The sequence below is a fragment of the Tamandua tetradactyla genome, chromosome 1 (genome assembly GCF_023851605.1).
Source record: "Tamandua tetradactyla isolate mTamTet1 chromosome 1, mTamTet1.pri, whole genome shotgun sequence".
Taxonomy (NCBI): domain Eukaryota; kingdom Metazoa; phylum Chordata; class Mammalia; order Pilosa; family Myrmecophagidae; genus Tamandua; species Tamandua tetradactyla.
Window position 1 is genome coordinate 125,759,624 of NC_135327.1, and position 23,846 is coordinate 125,783,469.

At 38.7% G+C, this 23,846-nt stretch overlaps 1 protein-coding gene across 5 annotated transcripts in view; it reads right to left on the minus strand.

Annotated features, from left to right (window-relative positions):
• CDK14 (cyclin dependent kinase 14) overlaps positions 1–23,846 on the minus strand; it is a 653,719-nt gene that overhangs the window by 442,548 nt on the left and 187,325 nt on the right. For all 5 annotated transcript variants that reach the window (XM_077119488.1, XM_077120922.1, XM_077121765.1 and 2 more), the window contains one exon: positions 11,610–11,855. In XM_077119488.1, coding sequence (XP_076975603.1) covers positions 11,610–11,855 — 246 coding nt within the window. Of the gene's footprint in view, positions 1–11,609; positions 11,856–23,846 lie in introns of those variants that run through there.

The following is a 23,846-nucleotide window of genomic DNA, read 5'->3' on the forward strand; positions in this document are numbered from 1 at the left end:
CTGGGGTTAACCTCTTACTCATGCTTCAGTTAGACATTGCTACCTATCATACCTTGCCAGACTCCAACCAAAACCATTTTTGCCAATCCTAAAGGTATTCTAGGGCATTCTACAAAGGTTTCAAAACCTAAAACCTCTGGATGGGTCTCAGGACCAGAGAAGTCCTGAAATGCAGAGGGGGCCTGCCCTTCCAGAACATCAACTAGTTCCATCCTCCGTCCTGTTATTATCGATAGCCCCTTCCAACATGAAAAACTTAGAATGGCCATAGCCAAAATACCCCTAAAGAGCAGGAGAAAAATCAAAGGTGATGGTGGAGTTATTCAGAGAAGGTTGGGTTTAACAAATGAGTATGAGTGCTGAATCATTATACTGATATATCTTTCAGCCTCCAGTACCTTAGAGTAGCTAGAAATAAAAACTAAAATTGTGGAAATGTAACTCATTAAAAAAAAAAAAAGAGGGATACACTATTGATACAAGCTACAATATGACAAAAACATTGCATTAAGTAAAAGAAGCAAGACCCAAAAGGTTATATAGTACAAGATTTCATTTATAGGAAATGTCCATAATAGGCTGCCATGGTTAGGTTCATGTGTCAACTTGGCCAAAGGGTGGTACCTGTTTGTCTGGTTGGACAAGTGCTGACCTGTCTGTTGTGATGAAGACATTTCATAGAATTAAATCATGATCATGTCAGCTACATCCACAGCTGATTACATTTGCAATCAGCCAAAGGGGAGTGTCTTCTGCAATGAGTGATGATTAATCTAATCACTGGAAGCCTTTTAAGGAGGATTCAGAGGAGACAGGCTCTCTTCCTGTTTCGGCCAGCGAGCCTCTCCTGTGGAGTTCGTCCAGACCCTCCATCGGAGTCATCAGCTTCACAGCCTGCCCTGCGGATTTTGGACTCTGCATTCCCAGGGTCACGTGAGACACTTTTATAAATTTTATAATTTATAAAATTTCCCTGTAATTCCCTGTGTTCCCTGTAATTCTGTTTCTCTAGAGAACCCTAACTAACACACAGGCAAATCTAGAAAGACAGAAGACAGATTAGTGGTTCTCTGGGTTAGGGGGAGGAGAAATGGGCAACGACTAACAATGGGAAGAGAGTTTCTTTTGGTGGTGATTAAAATGTTCTCAAATTAGACACTGGTTAATGGCAAAAATTTGTGAATATACTAAAAACCACTGGATTTGTACACTTCAATAGGGTGAATTTTACTGTACATGAATTATATCTCAAATTAAAAAGACTAAATTTGATTTTAAATCTAGTGTTATACTAAAATAACTTTCAAATGATTTTAAATTATAAGACTTTTTTAATACTATAAAGATATACAGTTGCATTTTATTTATTTATAATATTTACCTGCTGGAAAGTAAAATAAGAAAATGAGCAATCATGCATTTCATAATCTATGAATTACACATAATGTCAGAAGAATATATTTAAGTTCTTTTTTTCTTAAGAAATCTTAAATCTCTTACAACCCATTTCCAAATTGTGCCACACTGTATATTATTTCACCAATGCATTTGTTATAAAGCATTCTCTTAAAAAACGACCCCTTGCTTATGATTGTTAATGACCACCCAAATGATAGGAAAACCATAATTAAGAATCACTACCCTACTAGATTTATTATCATTATAAGAGTGAGGGAAATGGTGAGGGGAAAAGGAGTCAGTCAGTACTGCATGACACCATTAAACAAAGAACTGAAGTCAAATCTGCCTTGACTAATTTTTCTTCTGATCTCCAGAACAGGCTCTATCATCCCGCATTTCTAGCCCTATTAAACACAGCCGCACACAAATAATCCACAGATGATAGGCAACTTGGTTACAAAACAGACCAAGATGCTGAACAGAGGGATGGAGCCAAGCACATTTGGTAACAACTTGACAACGGAACTTGGCTCCATCTGGGAATTTTCAAATCCCCATAAAAAGGAGTCAAAGCCAAGATGAGCATGTAAGAAGTGGAGTGAAACTTTCATTTGAAAATTGGCATCTTCCTCCCTTCTCTACACATTAGGCCTGCCTATCACAGGATGTGAAGTTTTATAGTGATGGAAGGAGGTAAATTTGGAGGAATTTGTGAAAACTGTAAAGAACCTTAACCTAAACATGAACTTCTGAAAGTATGCTCTCTTTAAGCTCAGCTAATAACAGTACATTTCAATGTAATCCCCTCTAAATTCAGCCCACAAGACAGTCTCCTATAGTATTCCCAAAAGCCCATGCTATTAAAGAGCACAGCTGGGTTGGGGGAAGTGGTAGAAAAAAGGGAGGGAAGGTTTGTCCTGTCAGTGACAGTACTAAACACTACCAAGGGAGTAGGGCTGGGAAGAGTAGGCACTCAGAAAAATGCCTGAAACAAATAAACACCACCTGTCAAAAACCCACTGAAATATGCCAATTTAAATAAAACCACATACTTTACATTCTGCCTGAATTTGAGAGTACTGCTGTCTGGAAAATATCAGGACATATAGACCAAGATGACTGAAGTCAAGGCGTTCATGGTGTCTTGAGTTTAGCCATGGCTCATAACGTATGCAACAGACAAAATGGGAAAACACACAGATAGACATCCAACTGGGAGATGTGGTGTTTTATAATATTTTCCATCACAGTATCTCAAAGGAACAAAAGTGGCTAAATTGCTTTCCTCATTAAAATAGGGGCTGCTATAAGCACACTTCTATCACATTTGTTTTCCTTAACTTTAGTCTTGAAGCCTATTCAAGACACCTAATAAAATACTTAGAAAGAAATAACAATAAAATAAAGATACAACTTTAATCTTAGCGGCCATTAGGTGAAAGGGATTCTTTTGATATTTATCAGCAATTGTCACATCCTTTAAGGATCTTTAAGACCCTTAACATCTTTAAGCTCCCACACCACTAGCTATGAAATGATCAAACCCATACCCTGCTGCAGGGGATTACAAAACAGTGTTCACAAGAAATGTCACCTCCTCTATCGTCTGCCCAATGGGGAATCCAACTGGAAATTAGTGTCGCCCAAAAAAAAGAAGTGTGATAAAATACCGCCTTCCATCATGACAGGGGAGAAGACAAAAGAGATTTAGAATGAAGCAGAAAGGATTCAAAGGAAAACAATATTTTAGCACTGTGCTAAAAGAGAAACAGAAGCCATTTCCAGTGATAAGGAAAGAGCGAAAACATTTTCCATGGTACACTGAAGAGAAGCAAAAACTCCTAAAATGAAAATAAAACAAAGCAGCCTCCTCAGGTAGTAATATAAGTGTCCTGATATATAAGACTTACCAGGATGGACCACGAAAGGGTAAACCCAATGCAAAATTCAGGGAGGAGAAGCCAAAGGAAGTTAATACAACTTAAGATAAACAGGGGATTTCCAGTTAAACACAATGGCTTGAACACATGTATTTATCTCTCTCCCTCATCAATCCATATTAAAATGATAGTCAAGTAATAGCTCACAAAAGCAAACAGAATGAGTGAGAAGATTACAGGCAAACCACAAACAAAAATTTGAAAATGGGAGGCAAATGTTTGAGAAGTGACTGACTAGGCTAAATGAAAAACACTTTGAAACCTAAATGACAAAATGGGTAAGACAATAAAAAATAAGCCAAGTCAGACTTCAGAATCCTAGAAACACTCAAGAATTGAAGGCTGAAGTTCAAGATGAGGCAAAAAGCAAAATAATTAATTGGCGTCATTTATGGCACAAAGGCGCAATTCTTTTCCCACAGACTCTATCAGCCAAGTAGAGGTGTTTGCCCCTCCCCAATCCCAGCCAGAGGTTCATTCTCTGAAGAGGCCAAGGAAGCTCATAACTAGGACACCAAGTATAGCTGAAGTCTGACTCCAGAGTCACACTGAACGAAAACAAATCACAGAAAAGCCTACATAGAAAACAGTGGGGTCTCGGCCCCTTCTCGGTGATCTCTCAAAATGCCGGCAAGCTAGGCATAAATATCCTTAAAAAGATAAAGTAAATCTGCTTGAGGAAACTAACCAGCTAAGAAAAAAGACTAATAGAAAATAATATTTAAGAGTTCTCAAAAACATGACTGGGCCTCTTCTCAATATTTCCTATGCTGGAGAAGCCACCCAAGCACAGGGAACTTTCGATCAACTTTGCAATACTTTGTCCATAATGTGTATTGAAAGAACAGTTCTATCCAAAAGCATGACACAGATTCTCCAAAAATCTCAACAGGCAAGGCAGAGACCAAAACAAACACAAATAAAGACTCAAAGGAAACTCAGAGATAATCTGGGGAGTAAATAAAGGAAAATAAAATCTTCAAAAGTTCCTCATTACATTGTGTCCAAAAAGGCATATGAGAAGGCATATTAATCACAGAAAAAAAAAACAGGAAGTTTTCTTTAAAAGAACATTAGAGAACAAAAGGAGCCTTTGAAAATAAAACATATACTCATGTGCATTAGAAATTCAACTGAAGGGTTAAAAATTGATGTCAATGAAGTTGCCTTATGACCCAGCAATACCAATACTTGGTATATACCCTGAAGAGCTGAAAGCAGTGACACAGACACACATTTCCACACTGATATTCATAGCACCATTATTCACAACCGCCAAAGGACGGAAGCAATCCAAGTGCCCAACAACAAATGGGTGGATTAACAAATTGTGGTATATACGTATGATGAAATATTATGCAGCAGTTAAAACAAAATGACATCCTGAAGCACATGACAAAATAGATGAGCCTTGAGAACATAATACTGAGTGAAATAAGCCAGACACAAAAGGATAGATACTGCATGATTCCACTTTTATGACCATGGTAAAGGTAAAATCAGAGGCTTATACCACAGAAGATAGGGGACCTAGAAATACACAAAAGCTAGAGATGGGTGAACAGTTAAGCTAATGAGGTTGAACTCAAAGGTAAGGGAATAGATAGAAGTGAAGGTGGTTCACTAGTGGGTCTACAAGTAATATTACCATATTGAAGGTGACAGTGATTGAAAGGGGTTGTATAGACCCATGTGTCCCACTAATTAACACTACAAAGGTATGGATCTTGTGCAAAGAATGTATAAGTTTGGGGTATAGGAGAAACTGCTATTGCATACTATGGGGCGAAGGGACAAGAGTTGAGGGGAAGTTTAGATTTTCTATTTGGTGAGGGTGAAATGGTTATCTTTCTCTTGGGAACAATGAAATTATTTAAAATTGAGAGTTTCAAGGGACTATGGACTTTGGGCACTATACATGATGCCCATGGAATGGAGGTAGCTGAAGGATGCACTGACTGAGAATTAGACTGGAAAACAATGGAACGTACATATGATTGGATACTGTGCTGCTACAAAAAGAAATGAAGTTGTGAGGCATGCAACAGTGAGGCATGCAACATTGTGAATGAACCTGTAGAACACTAATAAGGCAAAATAAACCAGAAACAAAAGAGGAAATATTGAATGGTCTCATTTAGAAAACACTTCTAAGAAAACTGAGGCCTAGATTATAAGCTCTTATAGCTGTCACATTTAGTCTGAAGCACTAATTGTTATTTCTGGATTTTGACAGGCTGTCTTATATATGTATAACCTGGTATTTAGAGATAAGAACAAGGCTGATCAGGTCGGGATTAAGGTAATTCAGAACACAGGGGTAAGGAAGATATTATCTATATTTTAGAACCATACCTACTCTTTGAGACCAAAGGAAGAAAGGTATACTTTGTCTGGAACCTAAATTTTCTATAGCACATAATCTAACTCAATGTGTCTGGATAGCTCATCTGAACTATCGAAACACAGGGGCCCCAGAATAAGATTATGGACCTTTAATACTATATAACTTAATTTAATGCCTGGATCCATCCTAGAATATATTGAGCAGATAATCAAAAAGTATTGGTAAAGTCCCTTGAGGGACAGGAGAAAAATTATGGAACTATTAAACTTTACCATCAGGAAATCCCCTGATACTGAGACATTAAGGCTCCCAAGTCAATAGGCCAAGCTCTTGATTTTGAGGCTTACTCTTGTGAAGCTTTTGTAGGTAGCGGAGAAGCTTAGCCTACCTGTAGGTGTGCTTAAGAGTTATTTCTGAAGGAACTTTTCTTGTTGCTCAGATGTGGCCTCAGTCTCTCTAAGCCCAACACTGCAAGTGAAATCACTGCCTTCCCCACTACGTGAGATATGCCATCCAGAGGTGAAAGTCTCCCTGGCAGCATGGAAGATGACTCCCAGGGATGAATCTGGCCCTGGCATCATGAGATCAACAATTCCATCCTGACCAAAAGGGAAGAAAGGAGTGTAACTAATAAAGTATCAGTGTTCTGATAGAGTCGAGAGGCTCTCTGGAGGTTGCTCTCACACAAGCTTCAGTTAGACATTGCTACCGATCATAAGCTGCCAACCCCCAACCAAAACCCCTCCAGCTGTTCCTAAAGAACACCTCAGGCAATATATAAGATTTTACAAATGTTCCATGCACTAGGGTGACTTTCTAGAAACCTACAATCTCCAGATGGGTCCCTGGATCAGATTAGTCCTGAAATGCAGAGGGGTCAGTCTCTGCATATGGGATAGAGGGATGGAACTAGTAAAACATCAACTAGTTCCATCCCTCTATCCCATATTGTTGACAGCCCCTTCCAACATGAAGAAGTTAAAATGGCCATAGTCCAAACACCCCTAATGTCATGGTTAGGGACAGGTGTCAACTTGGGGAAGTTGTGGTACCTGTTCATCTGATTGGGCAGGCGCTGGCCTGTCTGTTGCAATGAGGACATTTCATAGGATTAGGTCATGATCACGTCAGCTACATCCACAGCTGATTCCATTTGTAATCAGCCAAAGGGGAGTGTCTCCTGCAATTAGTGATGCTAAATGCAATCATGGGGAGACTTTTAAGGAGGACTCAGAGGAGACAGGTTCCATTCCTGCTTTGGCTGGTGAGCCTCTCCTGTGGAGTTCATCCAGGCCATCCACTGGAGTCATCAGCTTCGCAGCCTACCCTGTGGATTTTGGACTCTGCGTTCCTACGGTCACGTGAGACACTTTCATAAATTTTATATTTGCAAGTGTTCCCTGTTGATTCTGTTTCTCTAGAGAACCCTAACTAATACACCTAAAGAGAGGGATAGAAAGATCAAAGGTGACGGTGGAGTTATGCAGAGAAGGCAGGGTGTAACAAATGAGTATGGCTGCTGAATCATTATACTGATATTTCTTTTAGTCTCCAATACCTTAGAGCAGCTAGCAGTGAAAACCTAAAATTGTGGAATTATAACCCATACAAACTCTGAAATCTGTTCTACAACTGTTACAACATGTTTTGAAATTGATTGCTTTTTTGTATATATATGTTATTTCTCACACACTAAAAATATGTCAATGAAAACATGCAAAAAGCAGGAAAAAAAGAGGGAAAAAGATAAGAAAACTGAAAAATCAATCCAGGAGAGTTCATATCCACCTGATAAAAGTTTAAAAAGAAGGGGAGAAACAGATTAAAATGAGAAATTGACATAGAAACAAAACAATTTCTGAAACTGAAAGAAGTTAATTTCCAAATTGAAAGACCTACAGAGTACCAAGGAAAAGGTCCATACTCGGGATAAAAGAAAGCGCTATAAAGTTCTACAAAGAATAAGGCAGATCATGAACAAAGAATCAGCAATCAATTCTTTGTTTCCTAGAATAGAAACCTAGAAACAACAGAGCAATGTCATCAAAAGTCTAAAAAAATTATTTCCAAACTAGAATCCTCTACCCAGCCTGACTACTTATGAAGTAATCAAGTGTGGATAAAGCCATAGACATATGTGCAAAGTACCCAACACCTTTTTTCACTTGGAGAATGGGCACCTGTAAACTTCAATGAAATAAACCATGAACAAGAAAGACACATTATCTAGGGCACAGGTACACAACACAAAAGAGAAGGAAAAGGAAATCCTCAGGAAGATGGTGAAGGCGTGAGAGATCAACTAGTCCAGATTGGTTTAAAACAACGGAAAACTACAAGGGTATTCTCAGGGGGAGAAACATGATAAATTATCTAGTTCTGTTTTGTTTGACAGGGATTTTACAGTTTTGTCAAATAGTTTGAGGCCTGAATTTGTGACAAAATCATGTTAATTTTAGACAACTAAAAGGAGAAGGCAATAGCGACTAGGAAAATCAGAGTCATGAAAGGAAGAAAACGTAATCACAGTACCCTACTGTGGCCTGACATTATTTACATAATCAAAAGATCATAAATAATAATTTAAGCCAAAAAGATGGGAGCAGAGGAAACATATAGTGATGGGGAATATAAGAGAGAAAATCTTCTCTTGATGTGTTCCTTTGTACCGTGCCAATGAGCAGATTTATCTAGAGGCTTGATCAGTTTCCAATTTAATTCTGTCGGCAAGGTGGTTTCTGTATACTTTCCGCAGGACACAATAATGTCTATCTCTCCTTTGGTAATGTTAGCAGCTACTGATAATCATTACCTATATGTATTATTCAACAAAGGTTATGAAATGGTGATACCTAAAACAATTTTTTACTAATAATCAATGACTTATTAGTGGGAATATTTCTAAGAGAGAAATTTCCTCTAATTAATGAATAAATTGAAGTAAATTTCACATAGGAATAGCAGAAAATAAATACCTGGTCATTCATTTGTTTTATTTATCAATTTTCAAAACTGATTCTTATTTGTTTATATTAAGACTACTGGATTTTTTTTGCACGGGCAGGCACGAGGCAACAAACCCCAGTCTCTGGCATGGCAGGCAAGAACTCTGCCACTGAGCCACCACTGCCCACCCAACTACTAGATTTTTTTACGTTAATTTTACAACTAGCTACTTGACTGAATTATCTTATTGTTTATAGTACTTCCTTTGATTCTTTTGGCTTTATCAGATACAGCATGATACATCTACAGAAAGATATAATTTTACTACCTTTTGGCATGCTTTCATTGTGTAGAAATATTATTTTCCTTATTCTCTGTTTTCTCATAGTATTGCATGGGAATCAGCCAGTCTTTTTCTATTGATTACTTTTAAATAAAATTAGTTGTTTAAATAGTTTTAGAAGAGAAGAACGTGTCCAAGATGGCTTTTCTATCTTCATGGGTTAGCGTTTCCTTCTATTTTCATTAAGGGGGGAAAAAAGAGGAAGAAAGAGACAATTTCACATACCCTGAGACCTTCCCCATCTGTTTCCCCTCAACATTTAGTTCTGGACCTTCTCTTTCCTTTGACTTGACTGAATCTGCCCTGCACGGAATTCTACTCCAGCATTTCCTATTCAACGCAGGGCTTTGTCCTGGGGAGATATTTCAATTTGTCACTTTAAAGAAATCACAGGAGAAAGACCAGCACACGGCTCCTGTACCCTCACCCCTTCCCACGGTCTCCTTGCCTTCATCCACACAGGCGGCATCAAAATGCCCTCCGAGTGGCTGCTGCTGTTCTCAGAATGGCCCACCGAGCCCCCAGTTTGTACATGACAGCCATGTTGCAATTTTCTGTCCCTTTGCATTCCTGGACACTCTTCTCTCACACTTTCTGAAAGAAAGGAGTTCCTGAAACTCAAAATTCATCATTTATTCCCACCTACTCCTACTTTGAGATGCATGGAGACACCTATTTTCTGTATTGATTGTAGATGCTGTCCAATGGTTTTTCTTTCACTCTACTAGCTGTTCTGTCTAATTATATGAAGGGTATCAAAACCTTTACTCCTGCCATCCACCCCAGAATTCTCGGCCCTTTACGCTATGTTCAAGTATTATTTTAACTATATATAGAGAAATACAGATCACAGCAGAGTAGTCTCAACTTTCCTTGAGAAAAATTTTAATTATTTTCTTATTAGAAATTAAAAATGAGTATCAAAATATCATTGTTAATTATTCTATGATATATACACTGTCTTTTAAAAGTATAAGGTCACCAGTAGCAACAAATACACACAGCACCCAGATCTTGGCTCTAAATATCACTCTCTGGTAAAAGGAGCCAGGGCTCTTTGGAGAAATGGCTGATTGTAGGGCTAGGGCAGGGAAAACAATATGAGTCTGGAACATCTTATAGGACCAGAAAGCAAGGAAGTGCTCAAAAAACAAAAAGATAAGGGAATCTCAAAGTGACACAGCAGCCAACCTAAAAAAAAGCTCCCAATGGCCAAAGCAGGAACAATATGAGTAAAAAAATGCATGACACACCAGTGGATTATTAGGATTTCCAGATAAAACACAGGATGGCCAGTTAAATTTTAATTTTAACAGTGAATAAATGTTGAGTGTAAGTATGCTTCATTGCAATATTTAAAATTCAAATATATATAAATCATTTATAAGTTGATATATATATATATATATATATATAATAACATTAAGATAAGTGCACAGTAAAATAATCTCTTTGCTTAATGTGTTTACTCATTCTCACCAATGAGTGAGAATTTCATGGAGATTTCATTCCATCACTTCTATAAAGTACTAAATCTAAAAATACTACCAGGAAATAACGATATATCTGTGAGCCAGCTGGATCCTACCTTACAATTATCAAAAGTTTTTTTAGTTTCATTAACACAAAATGTGTCTCACGATGTGGGTAGAGGGTGGGCCACGGTGGCTCAGCAGGCAGAATTCTTGCCTGCCGTGCCAGAGACCCAGGTCCAATTCCCAGTGCCTGTCCAAGCAAAAAGAAAGGATGTGTGCAGAGTCATACAGCTTAATTAAAGTATTAATACACTTGCAGCACTCTTGACTTTTCTTGCTGTTTTGGCCCTCATGAAATGTAGAATTTAAATTTTGTAAAATAGCATGTTTTTCTTAGCAAGATGACAAAATGAAAGTTCTCTATGCATTCTTTTCTCATCTTTTAAACTTTTAAAATACTTATGTCAAAAAATTTTTAAGTGTTGCGTTAAATTGGAAAATGACATAATTTCAAAAATCAAATGGTGTTTTACAATGTTAAATGCAGACCAGTCTTGGAAATATAAGTTTCAGTAAAAAATTTCACAGGCAAAAAGCAAAATCAACTCTCAGATTTTTATACTTCCAGTTTGAAGAGCAAGAATTACCTTGATTTGAGTTCAGAAAATCTCATTATGATGAACAGGATTTCTTTTTAACATGTAAGATGCCTAGTTCTTAAATTTTAAAATACATTGCAAGCAAACGGGGGTAATAAAAGTGAAGAAATTTTGACATTTATTCTGAAATGCATTTTGTGAATTCACCAATTTCAAAACTACCCTTATTGCTTGCAAACTCAGAAAAGTTCAATATCCTCTCCAAGGATTTGAAAGGCCAAAAGATTTTTCGTTAGAAATTCATTTAAACTTGGAAAATACTTGAAATCAATGATTTTTTTTAAAAAAGAATTTAATCATTTCTGATTTGCTCTCTGGCTGTTTATCAACATGGAACCCGTATATAGATTGCTTTTTCTCTCTTCCAAAACATTAATTAAACCACCCTGAGAGAGACTGCATAATAATGCCAGCTGCCATCTTGCAGCACTGCATGCCACTATCAGAAGAGCGATATTCCTTCCCTTGCTCACCGATAAATGAGAAGGCTGCACTTACCGAGCTGGGGCTGGAATGCCGACGGACTTTAGGTGACTCTTTCCCCGCAGAGGAGGTCTTAAAGTTAATGCAAGCATTGTTCTCAGAATGTACCCTCTTTACTTGATTAGTTGGCTTCTCAAATGGGTCAAAAGTGCTCTGTGTCCTCTGAACCCTGACTTTTTTATCCTCAGGAATTGTGTCCAGGGGTTTGATGACTGAGTCCATTCCCTGGCAGTTCCGTGTAGACATCTTTGTGACACATATCTGGAAAAAAGGAAATTAAACTCAGAACTCTGCACTGAAACTTTAATATCACCACACATGCTGATTTATTATTCTAGAAAGCATGTCAATTTCAATCTTAGGAAATACCAAAAAAAGTTACACCAAATTAAATCCCAACAAAAATGCAATAAGAGTTCCTATTAGGAATGATGGAAATGTTTTGGTAATGGATGGTGGTGATGGTTGCATAACATTGTGAACGTAATTAACAGCACTGAAATATATATCTGAATGTGGTTACAAGGGGAAATGTTAGGTTGTCTATATGGTAGCAGAATAAAAAAAAAAAAATTAAATCCATGCAGTGGCACAACACACACAGTGAAGCCTAAGTTAAACCACATATTATTGTTAATACAATACTCCTAAAAATGTGCTTTCATCAATTGTAACAAATGTTCCACACCAATGTAAGGTGCTAATAATACTTTGGTATATGGAAATCCTGTATTTTATGTATGATTGTTGTAAAAACCCACAACTTCTCTAATTAAGGGGAAAAAATGCAATATGAAAAATTCCTTATCATTTTGCTTACAGTTGCTTAGAACTTACACTAAAAAAGCTCTCACTAAAACAGGAGGCTTAAGGCGTATGCTGTTTAATGCTCTAAGGTAGTTCTTAAATTTGGATGCAAGTTTACCATCACCCTACAGGAAGGAATACTTCTGATCATTAAGAGGTTGGATAACTTGCCTCAATAAAATATATATATATATCAGTTGGGCTAAATCAGATAGCTATTTAACTGTCAGGCTATTGTGGAAGCAGTGAACATAAGCTAGAGAAGAAGATCATTATGTTGTTAAAAGTTTTATGTTTGAATGTATACATTTCAAATATGTGCCCATCCTGATCTCATCTTCAGAATTATATGGGGCATATAAAAAAGGCTAAGAGTTAGAGATGTTAAAGAATTGAAGGACAATACTATAAAAGAAAAACACTAATTTCAAAATTTTGCATTACTCTGCTAGATCTCTATTTCTATGCCAGTATCTCCACTCATTTCTGCACATCCCAGTATCTCCACGTATTTCTGCAAGCCTACCCCACAATCTCATTTTCTTTTAGTCTCTCTGACTTTTTCTCCTTGATTTCTACATTATGCTCTAAACTTTTTGTTTTCCCTATACTGTTGAAATGCTGTTGTTCTTATTAAATCATGTTATGGCCTCTAGCTTGTCTGCAAAGCTAAGTAACTTTATTATGTTCATGAAAGAAAAGATGACTCTAACAGAAATTGCTTTTAGAAATTTTTTTCTCCTTGTGAAAAGTTTCAACATCCCTATAAGTTATTGAAAGCAGAAACGCAGAAGACATTTTAAAAGAAGCCCACAATGTTAAGGTAAAAATATAAAGTTTCAGAGTAATATATTGTAATAGTTTTGAGCTGTATGCAACCACCCAAAAACGATGTTCTTAAATTAAATTTATTCCTGTGGGTGTGAAGCCATTATAAATAGGAATTTTGATGAGATTACTTTGATTACGGCGTGGCCCACCTCAATCAGGATGGGTCTTAATCCCATTACTGGAATCCTTTTTAAAGGGAGTGAAATTAAGAGAGAGAGAGAGAAAGCCACAAGAAACCAGAAGCAAGAAGCTGAAGCCCATCGGAATCTGGAGGAGAAGGGAAGGCCAGGAGAGGCCACCATGTGCACTATCATATGACAGAAGAACCCAAGACTACGAGTCTCTGGCAGCCAGCCCCAGAATGCCAGTCGTCAGGGAGGAAGCGCTATCTTGATGATGCCTTGATTTGGCTGTTTCTAGCCTCAAAACTGTGAGCCATTAAATTCCCATTGTGTAAGACCACCCATGACATGGTATTTGCTTGAGCAGCCAAGGAGACTAAAACCTATGTATAAGATGATTTCATGGGGAATAAATATTTATATATATATATATATGAATCTGGATACACAGATACAGATATAGATATCTGCACGTGTGTCACTGCATAAGGAAAGACATAGAAGGAAACACACCAAATGGTTAACATCAGATACCTCCAGGCATATAACTAAGTGGAAATAGGGAAAGACTACTAATTTTTACTACACCCTTGTATTGTTTGAATGGATAATATATCTTACTTATGTAGAAAGTACATATAATCAAATTAAATTCTTTCAACTGAAATTTTAATTAAATATTAAGCATCATCTGTCCTAAGGATTGTGTATTAACTACCAGCTACTGGTTAAATTCTAAATAGCCAAATCAGAATGATAATGTCATACTTTTTGCATACCACAAAGTTGTTGAAGTTGTCTTTAAAAGATTCAAGGCATAGTCCCCTACTTATAATGAAAAACTAGCAATTTATGAAAAGTAGATTAGACGCACCCAATATTTTTAAAGATTCATAAGTTCTTCTTAAATATGTGATGGCAAAAGATAGAAAAAGACCCACATTACTGAAACAACTGAATTATAAACACATGGCCCCAAGAAAACAAACTTCAAGCACAAGAAACATTAAGAAAACTGCAGGAAGGCACATCATAATCAAATTGCTTAAAACCAGTGATAAAGAAAATGGAATAAAGAGGAGCCCAAGGAAAACTTATGTTATAAAGGATCACTGAAAATATTCGGAAATAAAACAAGAAGGAAACTAGAATGCATCTTGAACTAAATGAAAATCATAACAGAAAATATGCAGGATGCAGCTAAAGGGAAGTTCATAATACTAAATGTGTAAATTAGAAAAGAAGAAAAGTCAGCTTCTACCTTAACATGCTACCAAGAAAGAAAAAAAGAATAAATGAAACCCAGAGTAAGCAGAATACAAATAATAAACATGAGAGTCAAAATCAGTGAAATAGACAACAGAAAACAGTAAAGAAAATCAGATTTACAAAAAACTGTTTCTCAGAGAAGATAAAAAATGATAAATCTCTAGCTAGATTGATAAAGGAAAAAAGGGGAGAAATACACACTGCCAATATCAAGAATGAGAAAACAAAGAAAATGTTCTCAAATGTTGATTGTGGTGATGATGAATGCACAACTCTGATTATACCAAGAACCACTGATGATACACTTTGGATGGACTTTACAGTGTGTGAATAAAACTGTTTGAAAAAAAAGAAGGATGATAGAAGTGACATCACTATAGATTCTACAAATATCATGAACAATTTTAATTCAATAAACTCAACAGCTTAGATGAAATGAATACATTATTTTACAGGCAGAAACTACCAAAAGAAACTTGGAAGAAATAACCTGATAGACATATCTCTTAAAGAAATGGAATTTGTAGTTAAAAACCTTACCACAAGGAAAATGCCAGGACCAGATGGCACCACTGGTGAATTCAACCAAACATTTAAGGAAGAAATAAACCAATTCTATAGAAAATTTTGCAAAAAACTGAAGACAGATTACTTTCCAAATCATCAGTATCATACCTCCAAACCAGAAAGGGACATTACAAGGAAAGAAAAATACAGATTAATTTCTCTTAGGAAAACAGATTTTAAAATTACTGCCACATTTTTAACAAATTGAATCCAACAATATATGAATATAAAAAGGATAATAAATCATGACTAAGTAGTATTTATCCCAGGAATGCAAGGTTGGCTTACTATTTGAAAATGTGTAATTCCCCATTTTAACAAATGATGGTAGGCAGTCTCTAAAATGGCTCTCAATGCCGCCCAACGCTGGCTATTCACACCCTAGATTAGTCCCCCATAGCAGGGACTGGGCTGGATTTGTTGACTTGTTCCTAATAATGTCTGCCATAACTAATAAACAGACAATGGAAGAAATCCTGGGATATCACTTCTGAGAAAAGACTTCTTAAAGATTGTGGCTACTGAATTCCTATTCTCTCCCTCTCATTCTCTCAACAACCATGTGGGTTGAGCCTTCAAGCGCTCCTCGAAGTGCTACTGCAGCAGGCCTACAGCTGGACTGGAACTCATGAGAGCCCCTGAACCAGAGGCAAAAGAAGTGCCTGGAATTGAGGCCCACAAAAGCTGAGCTAACAAGTATTCGTTATTTTAAGATGCTGAGTTCGAATCGCATGTTACCGAGCATCACGTAACTGACACCCAGATTTATTTTAAAATCATATCACCAATTCAATAGGCTCAGAAAAAGGATTTGGCACAATCCAGCACCTACTCCTGATAAAAACCCTCAACAAAGAGGAGAAGGGAAGTTCTTCAAGCTAATAAAAAGTGTATCTGGTAGAACTACTAATTTGATATTGTACCCGCATACATCAAGAATGTATATTTTAAACCCTAAGTAATCACGAAAAAATATTTTAAAAGAATGTGTAAATAACAAGCCAAAAGGGTGAGGGGAGGGCGGGCCATGATGGCTCAGCAGGCAGAGTTCTCGCCTGCCATGCTGGAGACCCAGGTTTGATTCCCGGTGCCTGCCCATGCAAAAAAATAAAAAATAAAAAATAATAAAAGGGTGGGGGAAGATGGAGCAATAAATATACACCACTAATCTAAAAGAAGGCTAGGATTGCACTAACGTGTACTGTCTACTTCGCTCATTCTACAGAATCTAAATGAGCTTCTTCTACCTTCTTGGCTTAACTGGAGCATATCCTGAGATTCCAAGGCAAGCATCTGCTAAAATCTGTTGCCATTTTCAACTGCTTAAATGAGAGACTCAAGATTTTTTCCAATATTGTATAACCAAAACAAAACATGGCAATAATCTTTATGTTGTGAAAGATGACCATTGTCATCCATAACTATACTTTCAAATTCATAGTTTTTGTTTATTTGTTAAATGTTATTTATTAATACAATCAATGTTTAAATGAACTTTCTCTTTTAGAAAAAAAAGAAGGCTAGAGGGATAGGTGGAAGAATAGAACAAAAACAGGTGGGAAAACTGAAAATAATATAAGTATAAACCCAAATACATGAGTCATTTCATTAAATACAAAAGATCAAAATACTCCAGTTAATGAAGAGGTTATTAGAAAAGATTCTTAAGAATAAAATAAAATTCAACTATATGCTGCTTTACAGAGACACAAATAAAAGGAAACAGATGAAATCAGGTGCGTTCAGGGTGGCATGGCCATATGTGAAATTGTAAAGCTGTAGTCCAGTAGCCATGTTTCTTGAAGAAGATTGTAAAATGATATATAGCCTCAGCAGTGTGATTGTGTGACTGTGAAAACCTTGTGTCTGATGATCCTTTCATCTATGGTATGGACAGAATAGTAAAAATATGGAAAGAAATAAATAATAGGGGGAACAAACGTTAAGATAAATAGAGTAGACTGACATACTAGTGGTCAATGAAGGGGAAAGGTAAGGGGTATGGCATAGATGAGTTTTTCTTTTTTCTTTCTTTTGCTGAAGTGATGTAAATGTTCAAAAAATGATCACGGTGATGAATACACAACCATGTAATGATATTACGAGCCACTGATTGTATACCACGTATGGAATGTTTGTATGTTTTTATGTTGTTTTATTAATAAAAATATTTTTAAAAGATTTATATATATATATATATACAAATCAAGTGAAATGATAAAAGCACATAAAAGAATATAAAAAGGTATAAATGGGAATGGAATAGATTTATGGATAATGGAAAAAGGATGACCATGTTTGGGCTGTGTGGTGGTTTGAAGCTGTATGTACCCCCAAAATACATGTTTCTAAACTTAATCCATTCCTGTAGGTGTGAACCCATTGTTAAATAGGGCATTTTTGATGAAGTTACTTAAATTAAGGTGTGGCCCACCTCAATCAGGATAGATTTTAATCCTATCACTGGGTTCCTTTCTAAGTATAATAAAATTCAGGCAGAAAGAGAGAGAGAGAGGAAGCTAGGACTTCCCAGAAGCTGATTGCCAATGGGACTGGAAGAGAAGGGAGAGACCAGGAGACCCAACCATGCAACAAACTAAGGACCAAGGGTGGCCAGCAGGTAGCCACAGAATGCCACAGCTTTGGGGAGAAGGAATCGCCTTCATGATGCCTGGATTTGAACTTTCTCTTTTGCTTCAAAACAGTTAGCGAATAAATTCCCATTGTTTAAGCTGACCCTTTGCATGGCATTTGAGCAGCCTAGAAAACTAAAACAAAACCTTACCCTATCTTGACAGTCAGAGCCACCAAAAAGCATGAACCCCACAGACACATCTCCTAGTTCCATTGCCAAGCAGAAAATGAGCTAGTTTTATCCATAGATTCTATTTTTTATCCAAGATCTTTGAAACATCTTGGTGGACTTTATCAGACAGAAATCCCTATTTTTTTTCCTAAATTTAAATATATGGGGAAACATTTTAACAAAGAATAATTTTGGCACATGTCCACGAGCACAGCAAATCATATGTTAATTTTAAATATTGTCAATTCTCATTACTCACAGTTAATATGTTCCATAAAGTCACTGTGAACACTCAATTTTCCCTAGGGCAAGCATAAAACTAAGTTTTTGAGATCCACTGGTCTCAGCATTGCCATCAACTGGTCAATACATAATCTTGTCTTATGTGTGTTTCTCTTTAAAGACACCTTACTTAATATATTTTCTTTACTCATTAACATTGAACTCAGGGCCAAGAGCAGTTATGCCCGAATGAAACTTAATCTAACATATATATTTTCTTTCTAAGGCACATCTTGGTGCTTTCTGGCACTTAGGAACACTGGACAGCACTTCAGTCCCATGCTTGGGGACCATTTTGAAAAGGAAATCAGTAATAAAAATGTGACAAACATACCACTAAATATACCATGAAAAAGACACTTGGTTTACAGTATGAGTTGAAACAAGAAGGCAGAGGTTTGCCTTGTTCAACCTCAGCTGGGATTGTGCACATCAGGGGGCTCAAATTTTGCACCAGCTGCAAAAGCACTGTAAGTATTCAATTGGGGGCTACAATTAAATTTTAGCAAGTAGGCAGATTCACAAATCTGGATCCACAAATGAGAACCAACTTCCTATCTGCATCCCATAGTGATTTGCAGAGTGCCATATTTCTCAGCCCCACCAGCACCCCATTTGAGACTCAATATTTCCTTATCTAGTTCCATGTGAGCAAAAGACGTTGTCAGTGTGTCATGGTTAGGGACAGGTGTCAACTGGGCCAAGTTGTGGTACCTGTTCATCTGATTGGGCAAGCGCTGGCCTGTCTGTTGCAATGAGGACATTTCATAGGATTAGGTCATGATCACGTCAGCTACATCCACAGCTGATTCCATTTGTAATCAGCCAAAGGGGAGTGTCTTCTGCAATTAGTGATGCTAAATCCAATCATGGGAAGCCTTTTAAGGAGGACTCAGAGGAGACAGGTTCCATTCCTGCTTTGGCTGGTGAGCCTCTCCTGTGGAGTTCATCCAGGCCATCCATTGGAGTCATCGGCTTCGCAGCCTGCCCTGTGGATTTTGGACTCTGCATTCCTACGGTCACGTGAGACACTTTCATAAATTTTATATTTGCAAGTGTTCCCTGTTGATTCTGTTTCTCTAGAGAACCCTAACTAATACATTTTGGTACCAGGAGTGGTTCTTAAGGAACAGAATCTTAAAAATGGGTTTTTATGAATGGTTTTCTACTCTGACTGGGCTCAGAGACACTAAGGACTCTGATTCCCATAATCAGAATGACACTCCCAATCCATGGACTGAGTTGGCAAAGGAGATAGTCAAAATATCATCATTCGATTCTCCTAATGCTTCGCTTGTACGAAGCCAGACTCTGGGGGATAATGTTTTTGACACCTTTACAGAGTTTTGTAGGAATAAGAATTATAGAGATGTTGGTTGGTTGTTGTTAGATACACTGTCTACATTAAAGGGTGAAAGGGATGGGCTTAAGGCTTCAAACAAGAAGCTTAAGTGCCGTCTGAAAGATGTAGAGGTTTCTATGAGTACCTGAAGGAAAATTTTATTTCCTGTAGCCGTAGACTTGAGATCTCTGAAAATCAGACTCAGAATCTTATTATTAGAGTAGCAACTTTACAACGTAAACTGAAATCTCAGTCTTGCATGGTGTCTGCCGTTAAAGTGAGGGCATTGATTGGAAAGGAGTGGGACCCTGAAAAATGGGATGGTGACATATGGATTGATAATGATGTTGGGGGTGAGGTTGAAACCCTAGACCATGCTGAGCCTTCTTTAGATAACCCTGTAATAGTCTGCCCTGAGGACATAGCCGCCCCACCTCCAGCCTGCCTTGAGGAATTGGCCACCCAACCTCCTCCTGAAGGGATTAGCCCTAGAGTTATTAATCCTGTTTCACCAGATGAAACTGCAAATGAAAGCCCTGAAGCAAATGGCTTGGAAGATATTTCTCATTCTTTTCATGACCCACCCCCACCACCCCTCATTTCTTCTAGACCTATAACTAGACTAAAGTCCCAACAGGCCCCTAAAGGTGAGGTACAAAGTATCACACATGAGGAAGTACGTTATACTCCAAAAGAACTGTGTGAGTTTTCCAATTTATATAGACAGAAATCAGGGGAATATGTGTGGCAATGGATTTTAAGAGTGTGGGATAATGGTGGGAGGAATATAAGGCTGGATCAGGCTGAATTTATTGATATGGGCCCACTAAGCAGAGATTCTGCATTCAATGTTATAGCTAGAGCAGTTAGAAAAGGTGTTAACAGCTTGTTTGGGTGGTTGGTTGAAACATGGATCAAAAGGTGGCCAACATTACCTGAGGTTGAAATGCCAGAACTGCCCTGGTATAATGTAGATGAGGGGATCCAGAGGCTTAGAGAGATTGGGATGTTAGAGTGGATTTATCATGCAAAGCCTGCTCTTACACCCCAGGAATGTCCAGAGGATGCACCTTTTACCAGAACAGTGAGAAATAAATTTGTGAGACTAGCACCATCATCCCTCAAGAGCTCTGTGGTTGCACTTCTCTGTAGGTCAGATATTACTGTAGGAACTGCTGTCACTGAGCTGGAATCCTTAAACACAATGGGGATGACAGGATCCCGAGTTGGCAGAAGCCGGGTGGCAGCACTTAATCACCAAAGACAGGGTAGACGTGGGTATTATAATAGACAACAAACTCAAAGGAGGCATCAAAATTATATGACACGCAGAGATTTGTGGCATTGGCTAGTAAATCATGGGGTACCTAGAAATACAATAGAAGGGCAGTCTACTAAATTCTTGTTGGAGCTGTATAAACAAAAGAGTTCTAGGTCAAGGGAACAGAAGTCTAATCTGAATTACAAAAACACAGAGTCACGGCCCCTTAACCAATTTCCAGACTTGAAACAGTTTACAGACCCTGAGCCCCTTGAATGAAGGGGAGGCCAGGTCCCTATGGGGGAGAAACCTGTTACACTGCCACAAATTTATACTGTTAACCTTTCTCTAAGTCTTCCCCAAGGAGACCGACGGCCTTTTACCAGGGTAACTGTGCATTGGGGAAAAGGAAATGATCAGATATTTCGGGGATTATTAGACACTGGTTCAGAAGTGACATTAATTCCAGGGGACCCAAAACGTCACTCTGGACCACCAGTCAGAGTGGGGGCTTATGGAGGCCAGGTGATCAATGGAGTTTTAGCTCAGGTTCGTCTCACAGTGGGTCCAGTGGGCCCCCGGACCCATCCTGTAGTTATTTCCCCAGTTCCGGAATGTATAATTGGCATAGACATACTGAGCAACTGGCAGAATCCCCACGTTGGTTCTCTAACTCGTGCAGTGAGGGCTATTATGGTGGGAAAGGCCAAGTGGAAGCCACTAGAACTGCCCCTACCAAGCAAAATAGTAAATCAAAAGCAATACCGTATTCCTGGAGGGATTGCAGAGATTACTGCCACTCTTAAGGACTTGAAAGATGCAGGGGTGGTGATTCCCACCACATCCCCATTCAACTCTCCTATTTGGCCTGTGCAGAAAACAGATGGGTCTTGGAGAATGACAGTGGATTATCGTAAACTCAACCAGGTGGTAACTCCAATTGCAGCTGCTGTTCCAGATGTAGTATCATTGCTTGAGCAAATCAATACATCCCCTGGTACCTGGTATGCAGCTGTTGATCTGGCAAATGCTTTTTTCTCAATAGCTATTAGTAAAGACCACCAGAAACAGTTTGCTTTCAGCTGGCAAGGTCAGCAATATACTTTCATTGTCCTACCTCAGGGGTATATCAACACTCCAGCCCTATGTCACAATCTTGTTCGCAGAGACCTTGATCGTTTCTCCCTCCCACAAGACATCACACTGGTCCATTATATTGATGATATCATGTTGATTGGACCTAGTGAGCAAGAAGTAGCAACTACTCTAGATTTACTGGTAAGACATTTGCGTGTCAGAGGATGGGAGATAAATCCAACAAAAATACAGGGGCCTTCCACCTCAGTAAAATTTTTAGGTGTCCAGTGGTGTGGGGCATGTCGAGATATCCCTTCTAAGGTGAAGGATAAATTGCTGCATCTGGCCCCTCCCACATCCAAAAAGGAGGCACAACGCCTAGTTGGCCTTTTTGGATTTTGGCGACAACATATTCCTCATTTGGGTGTGCTACTCCGGCCCATGTATCGAGTGACCAGAAAAGCTGCTAATTTTGAGTGGGGACCTGAACAAGAGGAGGCTCTGCGACAGGTCCAGGCTGCTGTGCAAGCTGCTCTGCCACTTGGGCCATATGATCCAGCAGATCCAATGGTGCTGGAAGTGTCAGTGGCAAATAGAGATGCTGTCTGGAGCCTTTGGCAGGCCCCTATAGGAGAATCACAACGCAGACCCTTAGGATTTTGGAGCAAAGCCTTACCATCTGCTGCAGATAACTACTCTCCTTTTGAGAAACAGCTTTTGGCCTGCTACTGGGCCTTAGTAGAGACTGAACGCATAACCATGGGCCACCAAGTTACCATGAGACCTGAGTTGCCTATCATGAGTTGAGTGTTGTCTGACCCACCAAGCCATAAAGTTGGGCATGCACAGCAGCACTCTATTGTAAAGTGGAAATGGTATATACGAGATAGAGCCAGAGCAGGTCCTGAAGGCACAAGTAAGTTACATGAAGAAGTGGCACAAATGCCCATGGTTTCCATTCCTGTTGCCACATTACCTTCTCTTTCCCAGACCAGAGCTATGGCTTCTTGGGGAGTTCCTTACAGTGAATTGACTGAGGAAGAGAAAACTCGGGCCTGGTTTACAGATGGTTCAGCACGATATGCAGGTACCACCCGAAAGTGGACAGCTGCAGCATTACAACCCCTTTCTGGGGTGTCCTTGAAGGACAGTGGTGACGGGAAATCCTCCCAGTGGGCAGAACTTCGAGCAGTGCACCTGGTTGTTCATTTTGCTTGGAAGGAAAACTGGCCAGAGGTGCGTTTGTATACTGACTCATGGGCTGTTGCTAATGGTTTGGCTGGATGGTCAGGGACTTGGAAAGACCATAATTGGAAAATTGGTGACAAAGAGGTCTGGGGAAGAAGTATGTGGATAGACCTTTCTGAGTGGGCTAAAAACATGAAGATATTTGTGTCCCATGTGAATGCACACCAGAGGGTGACTTCAGCAGAGGAAGATTTTAATAATCAAGTGGATAAGATGACCCGTTCTATGGATACCAGTCAGCCTCTTTCCCCAGCAACTCCTGTTATTGCCCAATGGGCTCATGAACAAAGTGGTCATGGTGGTAGGGATGGAGGTTATGCATGGGCTCAGCAACATGGGCTTCCACTCACCAAGGCTGACCTGGCTACAGCCACTGCTGAGTGCCCAATCTGCCAGCAGCAGAGACCCACACTCAGCCCCCGATATGGCACCATTCCCCGAGGTGACCAGCCAGCTACATGGAGGCAGGTTGATTACATTGGACCACTCCCTTCATGGAAGGGGCAGCAATTTGTTCTAACTGGAATAGACACATACTCTGGATATGGGTTTGCTTTCCCTGCACGCAATGCTTCTGCCAAAACTACTATCCGTAGGCTTACAGAATGCCTTATCCATCGTCATGGTATTCCACATAGCA